The sequence below is a fragment of the Amphibalanus amphitrite genome, unplaced genomic scaffold (genome assembly GCF_019059575.1).
Source record: "Amphibalanus amphitrite isolate SeventyFive unplaced genomic scaffold, NRLGWU_Aamphi_draft 001261F_arrow, whole genome shotgun sequence".
Classification (NCBI taxonomy): Eukaryota; Metazoa; Arthropoda; class Thecostraca; order Balanomorpha; family Balanidae; genus Amphibalanus; species Amphibalanus amphitrite.
Window position 1 is genome coordinate 182109 of NW_024882754.1, and position 15455 is coordinate 197563.

Genomic DNA, 15455 nt, shown 5'->3' on the forward strand with positions numbered 1-15455 from the left:
GGAGCCAGTATCTCTTTGAACAACACTGGTGCGTGCGCTTAACTTACTTGATGGTTTCTTTTAAATTACCCCCATCAACAGGTCATATATAAGAAACAGCCATTCTATTCCAACGAGTTATAGGTGGAACAGCTCACAATATGTGGAAACTTACAACTGGAAGCTTTTGGTAAACGACAGATATGCAGCGGCAAGCTCGCGGAGGCGCCCGTAACACCACATCCACATGCCACCCAGCAGGCGGTGAGACGCCCCGAACGCTTGGCGTTCGCGCGCGCAGGGGGAGCCGAAAACGCGGCGCGCTTCCGAAAACACATATAAACTCTATCACATGATTCAGCAGTAACGGTTAGTGCGCAAGCGCGCGAGTAAACTAGGAGAGCTATCGCGGGTACTAAAGTGGCCCGTAAGTACCGCGCACGTGGCACGCGCTAAGGTCGAGAGTTGCGAGCAGCGGCGGCGCGCCCAGTCGGCACTCAGCTGCTGGTCTGTCAGGCGTTGATGAGCTGCACGTAGTTGGCCGGGAAGAGGCCGAACTGGCCGGCCGGCGACACGCCCTGCCACCAGCCCTCGTCGATCTGCTCGATGTTTGTGATGATGTCTCCCGGATCGAACGTGATCTCCGTGTCGTCCACTGCCGGGCAGACTGGCGGTCAGGTTCAGCGACAGGCTTCACAGAACGCCAGGCAAACACAGCGCAACACAGCATAAACTCGAGAAATTCGACCTCCGTAGCAAGCATCGCTTAGTCAGAACTGGTGATGACGCGGGCATTCAGATTCGGCACAAAGTGTGAATGACAACTGGAGTAATTGCGATGAGACATAACCAAATATGCCAGCAATGACAACGTTAGTAAAAGTCTTCCAACCCTAGCTGCTGCTGCAAATTGGTACCCAGCGGTGAGTTACAAAAGAACTTGAATTTTAGTTGAGACTCAGATGTATCTATCTGAAACCAAGAGCCTGACAAGACGACGACGACGTTTCGCTCAGAGTCCCAACGGACGGACCACTAGCCTCGTTCCCCTAGGCCGCACCACTCGGATCACATCCCCCGGATGCAGCCCGCGGTTCTCCCTCCCGAAGTGGCACTGGTGGCGCAGCACTCACCGGCCTGGTAGTCGTAAAGCGCCTGGGCGCACAGGCCGTGCTCGGGCGCGATCGAGACCGAGGCCAGCTCGCCGGTCACCGTGGTGATCTGCACCTCGCCAGTGATCACCGCCGGGCCGGCGCCGTCCGCGTGGCCCCGCTCCGGCTCCGGCTCCGGCTGGGTGTACGCTGCAGCGGCAGCCGGCTCCGGAGCTGTGTAGGCCGCCGCCGGGGCGGCAGCCGGCTCCGGCTGGGTGTAGGCCGCCGCGGGAGCCGGCTCCGGCTGTCTGGCAGAGGCCGGCTCCGGCGCCGGGGCTGGCTCCTGTGCGTGTGCCGGTACGGGGGGAGGGGACGGCTCCCGCTGTGCGCTGACCGGGCCGGGGGCCGGGGATGGCTCCTTAGGTGCGTGGGCAGGGACCGGAGGAGGCGACGGCTCCCGCTGGGTGAAGGTGGCCGTGGGAGCCGGCTCCTTGGGAGCGGCAGCCGGTGTCGGCGCCGGGGCCGATTCCCGGGCGGCTGGAGCGGGGTCTCTGTGGCCGTTCGGAGCGCCGCCTGCGGGCACTGCCGATCCGTTCAGCCGGCCCGCCGGTCGGGCCGCCGCCGCCGGCTCCTGCTGACCAGTGGAATCTGCCGACAGAGCCGACCCCGGGGGACACAGGTGAGACGCGGCGGCCGGGGTAACCCTCCCACACTCACCATTCATTCGACAGACCCAGACCGGCCAACACCAATGTTATCGCTGGACGCTCGACTGGGGAGGGAGAGCAAACCTCGCCTCCGCTCAGCACGACAGGAGTCGCAAATAAACATCCATCGAACGGGTTGAGTCACGACAGCGCCCGCGACATTCCACGAAAACAAACAATAGCCGGCATTCTCAGAGCATGACTGCAGCGGATGTGCATTGAAAACTGGCACCGGCTCGACAGGATATTGTTTATTTGGCAGTGGAGGAGTGCCAACTCGAACCGAGGAGCACTGAGCGAGTTAGACGAAAACGAGTTGCCCAAGAAAATGTGGTGGCAGAAAGGTGAGGAATGGGGGAAAGTCTTGAAGTCTGACACGGCGAAGTAATAAAAGTAAAACATGGCTTCTTTTGAATGGGAGAGAGCGAGTGCTTCAATCTGCCCAGTAGAATCAAAACTTATATAAGTGTATTTTATAATTGCACTTGATAATTATATTTTGTTCGGCCAAAAAAAAAAAAACAAAAAAAGCACGTGAAAGAAAAAAATATATCAGAGCGAAAGCACGGCAGTTAGATCCTCCGCCCAGCCGCAGCGCAGCGGCCGCGGCGGGGCGGCGCGTGGCAGCTGGGGCGCCGACTCACGTTGTGCAGCTGCCGGCGGCCAGCGTCTCGCCACGCCGCCCGGCCGGCCCACCGGGCTGGTAGGGCCCGAGCTGAGCTGGCCAGAGGCGGTACCGCGCGCGAACACGGCGCGCGCCTCGCCGGTCCGGTGGCCGATCAGCTCCTCCGCCTCCTGAGGGCAACAGACGGAAGGGACGTCGGCCACGGCGGTACCCGGGGTGCTCCACGCTGCATCCGGGACGACAGCCGTACCAACTCACGAACAGGGCTAACGGTATGTATAAGAGCCACCTGTCCAGCCCTAACCTATTATGCCAGAAACTATTACAGCTGCATTATCTAACTATTCCTCCTCCCGGACTGGGACCCTAGTCTGTGCCGCACCTGTTTCCGCTCGGCCCGCAGCCGGTCGGCGCGGTGGCGACGCCCCTATCCTAACTACTATCACCAGGACCCCACAGACCCCTCTGAGACTCTCTGTGCCGCACCTGTTTCCGCTCGGCCCGCAGCCGGTCGGCACGGTGGCGCCGCTCCTCCTCAGCACGCTGGTCCTCAGCCAGACTCTGCTGCCAGCGCGCCGTCTGCTCGCCGTCCTGGGAGAGCACCCGATCGGCCTTGCGCTCGGCCTGGCGCGCCTCGTTAATGGTGCGGCTGCGCTCCAGCTCGTGTCGCTCTCGCAGCTTGGCCGCCTCCACCTGCGCGGCGACGACGACCGGGAATGAGCGGCGACAGGGACGTGATCTGTCAGAGTTTAAATGGCACGCAGACTACTACGGTCAGTGGCGCTTAGCCAGAATATGTTTTGTGTCTCCCTTACCCTTCAAACAATGATATTATGTCCATCCGTCCTTCCTCGCCTCTCTTCTCGTCACTTTTTCCATCTCTCTTCTTTCCTCACCTCTCTTCTGTTCCTCTCTGTCTCGAGTCGCGCCTTCTCCTCGGCGACCCGTGTGAGCTCCTCCTGCTGGCGCTGTTTCTCCTCCTGCTCCTGACGCTCCCAGAACTTGTCCCGCTCAGACAGGTTGATCTCCGCCGTCGGAACGATGCGGTGGTAGTTGGTGCCCTGCCACGACCAGAAAACGGTCAGCGTCAGCCCATAGACACTCAGCAAGATTATTGCCCCAATCGTAATAGGAACAGTACATAAAGCCGACAAAAGATCAGTGAACATTGCTTTGATGAATACTATCGATGAGGATTTGGTCAATTAGTCCCCCTTCAACACAATTACTACGACCGGTTCCTGCTGTTCTCGTTCCTCCTCCCCTTCCCGCTCCTCCCTAACACACCGCCCCTCGGTCGCGTCAGCGTACCACTGGAGCGCTGTCGGCGCTCCTGGCGGCGGAAGCGGCGGCCGGTTTGGGCGCCGCCCGCTCCGCCTTCTGCTCAGCCTGCCGGACCTCCGCGATGTTCCTGGACCGCTCCCGCTCCTGGTTGGCTCGACTTTTGGCGTCGGCCAGCTGCGTAAGAACTCGCCGCGTCAGAAACAGGTTCCTATCAGGACGGAAACAGGTCCCTATCGGGACGGAAACAGGACCCTACCGGGGCGGAAACAGGCCATTATCAGCGCGGAAACGGATCCCTATCAGAGCCTGCGCAAACAGGTTCCTATCAGAGCGACATGGCGTGAGATACACAGTGAAAGGGGCAGCGCGCAGCGGCAACAAACGACCTCAGAAACATGCCGTGTGTAATAAAGATAGCAATACCGCTATCACAGTTCCGGCACATACTGTGTGACGAGATAAGAAAGCAATGCACGCTTCAGTGTTCAGAATCAGTCACTGTGGAATGTCGACGTCAAATACATTGCACCATCGACAAGCCCTCAGATCGTCATCAACCATGATATGAATAGTAACGAAACACTTCAAGTCAAACTGCAAAAAGGTGGCACATGACAGCCCATTCATTATTTCATGCCTGATGTTAAGAGTTGGGCCGGGTACAAAAGCACTATTTCTATGCGTGGCACAGTTTATCTATAAAAAATGCACGAACTTTGTAATACCACACTTAACTTTTTGTACACTTAAACTTGCCTTTTCTGTTACTTACTGTCTACGCATTTATTCTTATCTCTTCAGTTTTCAGGCTTTCAATCCTGCACACCTTTATTTAGCCTACCATCTACCATTTCATCTTCACAGCTCACGTCAGTCCTTCCCCCATTCCTTATCTTTCTGCCACCACTTTCTGCATCTTTTCTCCTCCCTCGCCTCTCCCCATCCTTCATCATCCCCCTCCCCTTCCCTCGCTCATTCGCCCCAGAACCTCTCCGCTCCCCTCCCCTCACCTCTCTTCTGTTCCTCTCTGTCTCGAGTCGCGCCTTCTCCTCGGCGACCCGTGTGAGCTCCTCCTGCTGGCGCTGTTTCTCCTCCTGCTCCTGACGCTCCCAGAACTTGTCCCGCTCAGACAGGTTGATCTCCGCCGTCGGAACGATGCGGTGGTAGTTGGTGCCCTGCCACGAAAAACACGTCACTTGATAGTAACGAAAGACGCGCTGGTTCAACACTTAGCAAAATGACGTTTTACTAGCTTAAATGTAATTCACTAAGACCAACAAATGACAAAAAAAAACGTACCCAGTTTCAATCCCTAATATATTCTTTCATAGGAAGCTATATAAATTGGGTACTGGTTGATTTCAAGCTTTACTCCACTTCAGTTCCTACAAAAACCTCCCAAGTTGACCACAGAAGAAATGATCGCCCTTGGGTCAAAGCCCAGATAAGTGCAGCATCCCCCTCAGCATCAGCACTCACCACCGGCTTGCTCTGGGGGCTGGTCTCTGTGGAGCGCTGCTTGAAGTTGTAGGCCGACGAGCCGGCGCGCACCAGTTTCTCCAGGATGGCCTGCTCGTCGACCTCGTCCTCGTCTCGCGCGTGCACCGTCAGGTGGTGGCCGTGCAGCAGCGCCGCCACGTCCCGCATGTGGTTCGTGCACGAGCCCTTCCGGCTCATCGGAGCGCCCTCGCCTTGCTGTGGGATGGCCCAGCAACACAGGGGATCAGTTATCGATGGCCTATAGGAACAGAGGGCTGTGTGCAATATCAGGCCAAGCCCCATTCCCATTTATTCACCCCCACCCACCCCCACCATGCACTACATTTTTCCATAACTGCAATATTTGTCTATCTGAGACGAAGAAATACGCCGACGAAGAAATGAGGTTACAAAGAAACGCGCTACGACTATTTTGCGTTCACGAAGTAATACGACACGAATAAATGCGCTGGCGAAGATTTGCAGACGAATGAATGCACTACGAAGAAATGCCATTAGAGGATTTGTGCGGATGCCGACAAAAATTTGTTTTGGAATTACCAATCTGCTCGACTGTGTCACCGTGCTGACTGCTTTATTTTATTTGTAGATCGAATTGGTAATAAGTTGGACCTCAATCTGTTGAGGCAGAGTGGACCACAAATATAAAATAAAGGGCATCAATACTAGCACTACCTACTGTCAATACTACCAGTACTACTACCTTCTTAGTCAGATACACTACAAAGCATCAATATAATATTTATAATGGCACACAGTTGAAAATCTGTTTGCTACCTGGGCTTAAAATTGAATAAAAACCATACCATATTTCCACAAAGCAAATATCAACCTAGAAAGTTGTCCACACAATTAGCTTTATACAATCACTTATGTACTCTGGTAATTGATCTCTGGTAATTAGGTACTTGATGTGTACTGTGTCTCATGTTTTTATTTTGTGAATTCCTGCAGTTCTAAGAGGGAGCTAAAGGCTTGTATATTGCTCAAATAATCTTTTTGGTATGCATAATGCATATGCTAGTAGTATATTTGTTACTAATTGCAGTTACAAGTGCATAATTTGTCTATGAGACAAATGAAGTGTTCTAACTTTTTGTCTTCATAACAAACATAAAAAGTAAATATCTTCAACCTACCCAGTTGATCAGCACATATTTTGGTAAGCTAGTCTTCGGATCAAGCAGTCTGCAGAAAGCATACATTATTTTGTTGCTGTTCAGGTCTTCACTCAATTCTGTGAGCCCACCATCTCCAGATGAAACCACCTTCAAAGTGTTGGTGTGCCCATCATAGCCAAATAATGCCCTGTGAATAAAAATAGCTGTAAAATGTGAACATGGTTAAAATTCAGATGCCAAATGCTCATTATCCTGTCACAATTATGCCACTACCACAAAATGGATTTAGGGGACGACGGTGAAAACAGGGTGCCTGGGGCGATTTGATCAAGGCTCGTGAAATTCACACATGACGTTTAGCATGTAGAAGGCCGACAAAGGGGGAAAAGTTCCAAATGTCACGTGACTAATATGCCTTCCGGCGCCCTGTTTTCACCGGTGTCCGATTTAGGGAACAAGGTAGAAACTAGAAATGTTAGCTGCTCAAACTAAACGACTAATTCATACATCAGCTTGAATACCGCGATGACAGTGAATGTTTGAGAAGTATAAAAATGCAAACACAGTAAACAAAAATACATTTACCAGTCTGTTTCGCTTTTATCGTCAGTGACATCTTTCCACGCGGCGAGAAGCTTGGTTTCATTAGTCTTCAAATCAACAGCCATTGTTTGATAATTGGGTTGTGACAGAAAAGAATTAAGACCAGATAAATTCAGTCTTTCACATGTTAGCTTTATACTCAGCACTTAACAATGAAACAAAAATACAATAATTCAAAAAACATGAATTTATCTCTCCAACACAAACAAGGACACGCCTAAGAGCAGAGGGCTGTTCACGGGCCCTGTGTGCGGTCGGACCGCACACAGCCTCCAAGCTCCGCCCACTGCGTCCCTACGTCAGCCTTCCGTCACCGCACACAGCGATCGCTGTGGCCGTCGGGACTGGCCACAGCGGACCGTCCACCGCACGCAGCCGTGACGTCAGAACCGCCTACCCATCCCCTACCCCCACGCCTGCTGGACGCACCGCACACAGCGCACGCAGCAGTGTGCGGTGCCCGTGAGGGGGACCATCAAAGCGTCCAAAACCGCAGCATCCAAAGTACGCAACATCCAAAACCGCAGCGTCCAAAGTACGCAACGTCCAAAATACGCCCAAAATCGGGTATATAGGGAGCATTCACAACGTCCAAAACCGAAACATCCAAAACCGCAACATCCAAAACATATCATCCAAAAACGCAACATCCAAGGACGCATCATCCAAAGTACGCAACATCCAAAGTACGCAACATCCAAAACCGTTAGGTTAGGTTAGGCTAGGTTAGGTTAGGTTAGGTTAGGTTTCCTTATGCCCGGTAGGCATAAATCAGTAGGTTAGGTTAGGTTAGGTTACGTTAGGTTAGGTTAGGTTAGGTTGAGTTTCCTTATCCCCGGTAGGCAAAAATCAGTAGGTTAGGTTAGGTTAGGTTGGGTTAGGGATAGGCAAAAATCAGTAGGTTAGGTTAGGTTAGGTTAGGTTAGGTTAGGTTAGGTTAGGTTAGGCTAGGTTAGGTTAGGTTAGATTGGTTTTGGATGTTGCGTGCCTTGGATGTCGTGGTCTTGGACGTTGTGGTTTTGGAGGTTACGTACTTTGGATGTTGCGTTTTTTGGATGATACGTTTTTGGACGGTGCGGTTTTGGATGTTTCGGTTTTGGACTTTGTGAATGCCCCCTATAAACCCGATTTTGGACGTATTTTGGACGTTGCGTACTTTGGACGCTGCGGTTTTGGATGTTGCGTACTTTGGATGCTGCGGTTTTGGACGCTTTGATACGGACCCGCCCGTGAACACCCCTCTGGACTTTTTGATGACGTCTTCGGGTGACGTCATGTCGTGTGTGACGTTTCGTGAGCAGGTAAGGAAAAGTCACCACCGCTGGCGAACATTGGTGCGGTAAATGGCAAACACAAATGCTGCGCAGAAAAGACAAATGTGTACAGACAACATTCGTTCGGACGACAATGTCAAGGCGAATCAAGAGGTTCTTCATGCGATTGTTAGTTATCTGTCGTGCTATTTTAGTATGATTGTTATTAGCAGTTGATTTGTGAAATGTATTATCAAAATCAATGTTTATTGAACGCAGATTCAGTTTATTTTCAGATGTACCTAGGTACCCTTACACTTCACTCATCTCAAGCTGTTCAAACACCCTTGACAAAGTCGATTAAGATGAAACGTTGGGTATAATTTATACTGTGTTTTTCTGCATTATTAACATATTCATCATATATACAATATAAGGGCCACATGCTTTTTACAGGGAGACATGTCAGACAGCCCAGTAGGATGAGGCTTCGTCAAGCGTCATTTTTAGCAAAGCTTTTCTTGCTTAAAATCCATTCTGCAAAACATGGCAGGGCTTACACTTTGGCTTACACTTGACTCCCAGCTGTTGTGTCTTTGCTATGCGATGTTAAACATATAAAACATCTTACTATTCATGCATGCGCCATGACTCATGTAATCTTTTCACAGCCAAGACGCTCCTAAGGTACTGGGAATGTGGGAAGTGCAGCAGCATCAGTGCAGCACCGATGGTCGGATGCGACGGCTGCGATAAATGGTACCACTTCTGTTGTGCGGGACTGACTAAGGAGCCAGGTAAGTGCAAATGTTTTCTGTCTCAGTATTTTTGTTGCAGCTATAGTGATCAATGAAATATTTTCCAAACTGTTCAGCCTAACATGTATTTCAAACAATCTGCTTCCCAACCAAGGGCGTCGCCACAGGGGGGGGGGGACGGAGGGGATCTCGTCCCCTCCACTTTTTAAAATTTTAACATTACGCCTATGGCGTTGCATGGAAAGAATCGACTTAAATGGTCCTCGTCCCCTCCAAAATGGTCAATGTCCCCTCCAGTCGTCGCACCGTGGCGTCGCCCCTGTTCCCAACTACACAAATTTACCCCGCGTTCGATGTCTCACGGACGACGAAGATTCTACGCCGTCCGGCCAATCCCGTTCAAGGTCAGCGGGGGCTCGGCTGCGGTTATGGAGCGTGATTGGCCGGACGGCATAGAATCTTCGTCGTCCGCGAGACATCGAACACGGGGTTAGTCCAACAATGTGCCAATATGGAATTTTCAGGTTCAGTTGAATGAAATAGGAACAATGATAATTGTAGATTACGTATACCTGCAAGAGAGGAAAACAGAATACATTGTATTGCTTGTCCTTCACCGATACTGTTATTTTTCCATTTCTAGAAACACCGACATGGCGATGCAGGTGGTACTGCCTGGTGAGGCCGCGGTCTCCGGAATCGCCTGCAGACGAAGTCACCTGGCGTCCATCTGCACATCACTTGCAGCAGTGAGGCCTGCTGACAGCGTCTGGCAGTGTCGGCAACGTGCCAGACAGCTATCTGGAGTCCTGCTCACCGCAGGTCGCCGACAGGAGGGGCGACGCATCGTCTCCGAGGTCGCCTCAGCAGCAGTGAGACCCCACTGGCCGTCTTCTTAGGCTTCAACTAGATTGCGAACAACCTATGCTGAGACAACGCCCATGACGTGTGATCGGGTACCGCTACCGCACTGCGTGCCTGTGCCCGCCGTGAGCCGCTAGTGCATGGGTTCGACCATGAGAATATGTGTTTATGTTGCTTTTACTATTGTTTATACGTTGAAGTGACGAATTGTTTATTTTTCGCAAGCCTCCGCTGTCCGGTTGCCTGCAGCTCCATGCAACGCCAGCTGTACTGTTGTTTTAATGTTGTCTCTCCGCTCAGCTGTACTGTTGCCTCTCCGCTCCGCTCATAACAACCTATGCTGAGACAACGCCCATGACGTGTGATCCGGTACCGCTACCGCACTGCGTGCCTGTGCCCGCCGTGAGCCGCTAGTGCATGGGTTCGACCATGAGAATCTGTGTTTATGTTGTTTTTTATACTATTGTTTATACGTTCAAGTGACGAATTGTTTATTTTTCGCAAGCCTCCGCTGTCCGGTTGCCTGCAGCTCCATGCAACGCCAGCTGTACTGTTGTTTTAATGTTGTCTCTCCGCTCAGCTGTACTGTTGCCTCTCCGCTCATATATGACACCCTCTATATGAATGGCACTACTGATTGTCACACCCACTGCCCGTATTGTCCGTAGTGGTGTCTACGTCCATGTTAATACAGCGTGCAGAATCCAGATTCTATTGAGGAGAGTTGAGCCAAGTCACCATAGGCTCGGGAAGAGAGCAACGTGGAGGCCCACTGCCCCTTCCCCGGCCCCCACTGGGGGCGCCAGCCACTCCAACTTTTGACTGGATGTCAAGAGCGTCGCCACGAGGGGAACGAGTCGCCGGCCAGCCAAGGTAGCCAACGGCGTGTGAAGGTTGCCTGACCTCGAGGAAACTGAGATGGTACCAACGGAGGTTTTGTTAAGTAGGCGACCAAAATTCGAGCGGCAGCAACCTGGGCACCTTCACAGATAGCAGTGCCGCGTATCAGGGCGCCTTCGACGTTGAGCTGGGCGCCGATCATCAGGACGCCGGGGGAATATAACCCAATATCCCCCGTAAATATGTGCCTGGGAAGGGAGACCCAACCATAAAACTGAAAGCTCGCCGTATTTTATCCACTATTTTTCGGGCAGGTCCATAGATTTCCGTCCTCAAAAGTGCGGGGATATTCCCCAGTGTTTGAGTTGGATGGGACTATAGTGGCGTTTACACCGACAGGAGATTCCCATTGCCGGCTGTGGGAAACTACTGTCGGTGTAAACGCCATTCATATTTCCTGCGTCACCCCTGTGGGGACGCCCTTACTCCATGGTGCCGAGCTTATCAATTTGGATATCAATGGAATCAAAATCTTATCGATCGATGAAGAACTAAATTACCCCGACCCGGAGAGCGTCTTTGGAATCAAAGCAGTAACACATGACGCAAGACTTCAGGCAAATAAATCCTTCTTGTCTGAAATAAAACATTTGTGTATTGATAAGCACGTTTTATAAGCAATGGTAGCAAGATTCTCTATGTATTTGGTTAAAGTGATAATTTAGTAGCAGATACTTACCGTCGCATTTCGTTATTTTTAATTAATAATTTATATTGTCAGAACTAGCAACAGACCGGTTTACATAGGGTTTGTTGCAAGCTTATATCTCCGTCCGTGATGTTGCAAAAGATGCCAATGGTGCTTAAAGGCACACTTAAAGGGACCCTCCCACCTTCAAAAAAGTAAATGAATTGGCATAAAAGTGATGTAGCGTGAATCACAAAGAGCGAAAATGAACATCTACCAAATTTTACCGGAAAATATTCAACCGTTTTCGAGATATAAGACTTTTATTTTTGTTTACTTTTTGGGAGCTCCGCTGTTTCTATGACGTCACATAAAGGTTTTCTTTACGTCGGCATTTGGAAGCAATAATTTGGTATCAAAGTGCGACAAATATTGCGCGAATGATGCGTTTATCTTATCAGGTCAATATATGATGGCCAACAAAGGATTCCAGGACAATTCTTCTTATGGCATTTTTTCGTATCGCAATTCTTCGTCTGCAAATCTTCGTCAGGGCATTTATTCGTATCGCATTACTTTGTCTCGCATCAGGGTATATGAAAATCGGCTCGCATTTCTTCTTCAACGCAAATATATGCAAGAGTAAGCATTGATGGACAAATGAATGCACCGACGAAGATTTGTAGACGAAGAAATGCGGACGAAGAAATGTCATGCGAGGATTCGTTCGGGTACCATGACATTTATGTGATTTCAAAGTCAAGGTTCACAGCTGATCTGCTAAATCAAGCCAAGAATCCAAACTATCAAAAAACTATAAATATTTGTTTGTCTGTCACAGAGGTCTCAAGCAATATAAGGTTGACATATGTTGAATCAAAAATCTACTGCCACAACTCACATCTCCTGCCTTAGTTTATCATTGTTGTTTTAACTTGCTTTCAAGAGAAACAGAAGCCAGTATCTGATATCACTTCAGATGATTGTTTCAAGATCTGAGTTCAAATGGAATTAAAAGCAAGATCAAGATGAAACAGGGATTATTGCTGTTAAAGTAGTTTGGCCATGATACAACAGGCACATAAATCATTAGCCAAATCAAATACTGGTTGGTTTGTCAAGATGTTTGTTGTCTGTCGTCTGTCGAGCTGCTATGAACACTGAACGCTCTCACTCTTACTTTAAAGAGAGTAGTTTAAGTTGAATGGTAGTGAGCTGTAATTAGACAAAGCAGCTATTCAGTGCTCACATCAAGCCAGGCTAGGAAATGGCATCAACTGTGGTGGGAGGAAGCAGGTTCGGCAGGCCTATGTTGTAAACTTCTGTTGTGTCTTGTGTTTGATCAACTGATGTTTTCTGCTCTGTTTTGTGCAGTGATAGTAGCAGGTAACTGCATGCTTGTCAAATTATGTGAATAAACGAATTCATAACATTGCATTTTTCTCTCCATGCAAGGAACAAGTAAGATGTTGTAGAAAATGTAATAGAGGGCTGCATTGCTGATTTCATGCACTTTATCAGAGCTTTATTTAGAATTGCTTTCCTGAAAGCTACACACAGGCCACAGCACTGAAATTCACAATGTCATAGCTTTTGGCAGAAAAAAAGAAAAGACTTGCCTAGGTAAAATTGGCTGAAAGTATGGCAGAGCAGGTCTTGATGCGTATGCCCATCCGTGTGCTTGCCGAAGCCGAACTGACTGCAACACATTAACTCTGACCCACCATGGTGGCTGGCATATCCTGAACTTTCACCACTCTAAACAAGACAACTTTCAGCCCTCAGCATTGTATTAAAACACTGTACATGGCAGTTGACACTCAAAATTTGTTTCAGTGCCATCCACGGACAACATCAGTCGCCATTCACCAGGCCAGTAAAAACAGAATAGATAATAGCTTCAAACCCATGTAGTCAGAGTTACTAGGTCTGCACCTCAAAACAAAATCCAGGTGACATTCACCACGCCAGTAAAAAAACAGGTAGGTACTTAGGTAACGTAACAGCTTCAAATCTGGTAACATGTTGGTCGGACTTAACACTACCATATGTACATGGAATAATATGATACCAAACAATAGTGCAACCATTCTGGACAACAAAAGTGTATGATAAAATTAATTTAGAATACTTTGGCAGCATGATTTACGAGCACAGGCAGGTGTTACCTACCAGCCTTCTCAATGCTCGTAAAACCAACATTGTAGTTTTGATTTTACCTTACATGATAACACACTTGGCTGCAATGGCACATTTAATTTAACACTGTGAAAAGACCAGTTATAACCACTTCACAAGCACAATTGCACCTCATGCCGACATCCTTTTCCAAAGACAGTCAGCAGCGTCTTTCGTCAAAACTGGAAGATCAATCCCCTTTCAACTGTTAACATCAAAAATATTTCTTCATGGTGTGATCTCCTATGGAAACCTTGCGGGAAAAGAATTAATGTCAATTGTCAGCTCTTCAAATTTCTTTGGACTTAAACTTGCAGTACCATATCCAGTTTGCTTTGATATTTTGTTTTTCATTCCATGTTGAAGTTGAACACCAAGCTCCAGACATAGCAGGCAGCTTGATCATCTTCGGCCTTGGTATAATATCAGTCCAAGTTCCAGTGGTGGGTATCTTCTAATATTCAAATTAAAATGAAAAGCAATAGGCTTTCTCAGCGCCGACGACGCGGATTTCACGTTGATAAAAAAGGGAGCTCAAGGTCAGCAAAACTCGGGTTCAAGGAATGGCGGGCGTTGAAATGACTGCTGACGTCATCAACAAACCGCTAATGGTTAAGAGATAGGGACTAAGCTGGTCCCACCCTGCAAGTAAAGGGAAGAAATTTCTTGAACACCATAAAGCTGCAGGGGTTGCGACCAGGATAAATGGTGGTTTCTGAGCCTGGCCGCAAACTTGGCTATCTCAACTCAAAACTAATGTTAAGGTGGGATGGTCCCTTTAAGAGATAGGGACTAAGCTGGTCCCACCCTGCAAGTAAAGGGAAGAAATTTCTTGAACACCATAAAGCTGCAGGGGTTGCGACCAGGATAAATGGTGGTTTCTGAGCCTGGCCGCAAACTTGGCTATCTCAACTCAAAACTAATGTTAAGGTGGGATGGTCCCTTTAACAATTTAAAAAATGATCCCCTCTAAATATTTGAAGACCACTGCATCGAAATTATTGCCAAATTAACGAGCTAGAGCCTCGTCAAAAATGCTATGTAAACCGGGTTAACATGTCTCTTCACTCAACAATAATTACAAAAGTGAAAAAGAAATGATAAATTGCTTATATTTTGGTGAAACTAAAAATTAATTCAGCACATATTTTTTTTACAGCGTTGAAGTCCAGCTCCAAAGGACAGCTGACGATCGTAGCCGAGCAGGCTGTTTGGTACTTCTTCACTACTTCTTAGAAGTACCCGTTAGTACCGATCATGTCTCACATAATAAGCTATTGGAACAAAAATATCCATGTTCTTCTAATTATTCTCCTTTCACACTTTAAATAAATACTTTTGAAATGCATTTACTAATTAATTTCACAAAAACGGCTTGAAATTTTACAACGTAAAAATACTTGTTCCAATTTCCACCACGAAACCACCACTATATTACTTGCTTACAGAACCGTGCGCACAGTGCGCGCAGTTTTATCGTGACGTCAGAGGGTGCTTCCTCAGTGGCGCCCCCTGGCGGGGAACGCGTGCAAAAAGTCCAGCTCTTAGGCATGTCCCACAAACAACCGCGCCATTATCACAATTCACAAACGGCAAGCTTGTCAAGGTAGCTCAAACTATTTCAACGGCATCGCCTAAACTACAGACATATAAATAAGTTAAAAAATATTTCACTCATTGACCGCACCGGACGTAAGGATTTATCATTTGACTGTGTGAGGATGGAAAGGGTCGGATCGGTGACTAAATAAAATATTGTGGTACCTATCATTACCTATAATTATATGGGATGTTCACGGATGTTCACAAACACTGATATTATGCTTCGAATTACGAGAAAACTTCATTGCCCACGCCCCCCCCCCCCCCCCCAGCACGACGATTATATGAGTAGGTTCCTATGTACAGTCTGTCTTAAAAGTACCGCGCAAAGTGACGGTGGATCCATCGAGCCTGACTGAGCA

At 48.7% G+C, this 15455-nt stretch overlaps 1 protein-coding gene across 3 annotated transcripts; it reads right to left on the minus strand.

The window, feature by feature from the left end:
* Positions 1 to 87: 87 nt before the first annotated feature.
* Positions 88 to 15087, minus strand: LOC122371597 (drebrin-like protein B). Of its 3 annotated transcripts, none has more exons than XM_043348017.1 (11): positions 15057 to 15087; positions 6893 to 7119; positions 6326 to 6494; positions 5166 to 5381; positions 4697 to 4861; positions 3714 to 3860; positions 3299 to 3463; positions 2889 to 3095; positions 2422 to 2572; positions 1113 to 1718; positions 88 to 634 (listed from the first exon to the last, which is right to left on the minus strand). In XM_043348017.1, exons 2-11 carry the CDS (start codon positions 6973 to 6975, stop codon positions 492 to 494), a joined length of 2052 nt encoding a protein of 683 aa, XP_043203952.1. In that variant the 5' UTR covers positions 6976 to 7119; positions 15057 to 15087; the 3' UTR covers positions 88 to 491. The 3 variants fall into 3 exon arrangements, with proteins under 3 accessions (XP_043203952.1, XP_043203953.1, XP_043203954.1); XM_043348018.1 differs by lacking the exon at positions 15057 to 15087 and having other exon boundaries at positions 1113 to 1269; positions 1327 to 1718; positions 6893 to 7115; XM_043348019.1 differs by lacking the exons at positions 3299 to 3463; positions 3714 to 3860; positions 15057 to 15087 and having other exon boundaries at positions 6893 to 7115.
* Between the last annotated feature and the right edge of the window lie 368 nt (positions 15088 to 15455).

What these genes read in the sequence shown, in the direction of transcription:
- LOC122371597 (XM_043348017.1), bottom strand. Translation starts at nt 6,975, where the DNA reads ATGGCTGTTGATTTGAAGACTAATGAAACCAAGCTTCTCGCCGCGTGG. An exon ending in GATAAAAGCGAAACAGACTG is followed by an intron (nt 6,495 to 6,892) that starts GTAAATGTATTT and finishes TTTTATTCACAG; the next exon opens with GGCATTATTTGGCTATGATG. An exon ending in AATATGTGCTGATCAACTGG is followed by an intron (nt 5,382 to 6,325) that starts GTAGGTTGAAGA and finishes GCCATCCCACAG; the next exon opens with CAAGGCGAGGGCGCTCCGAT.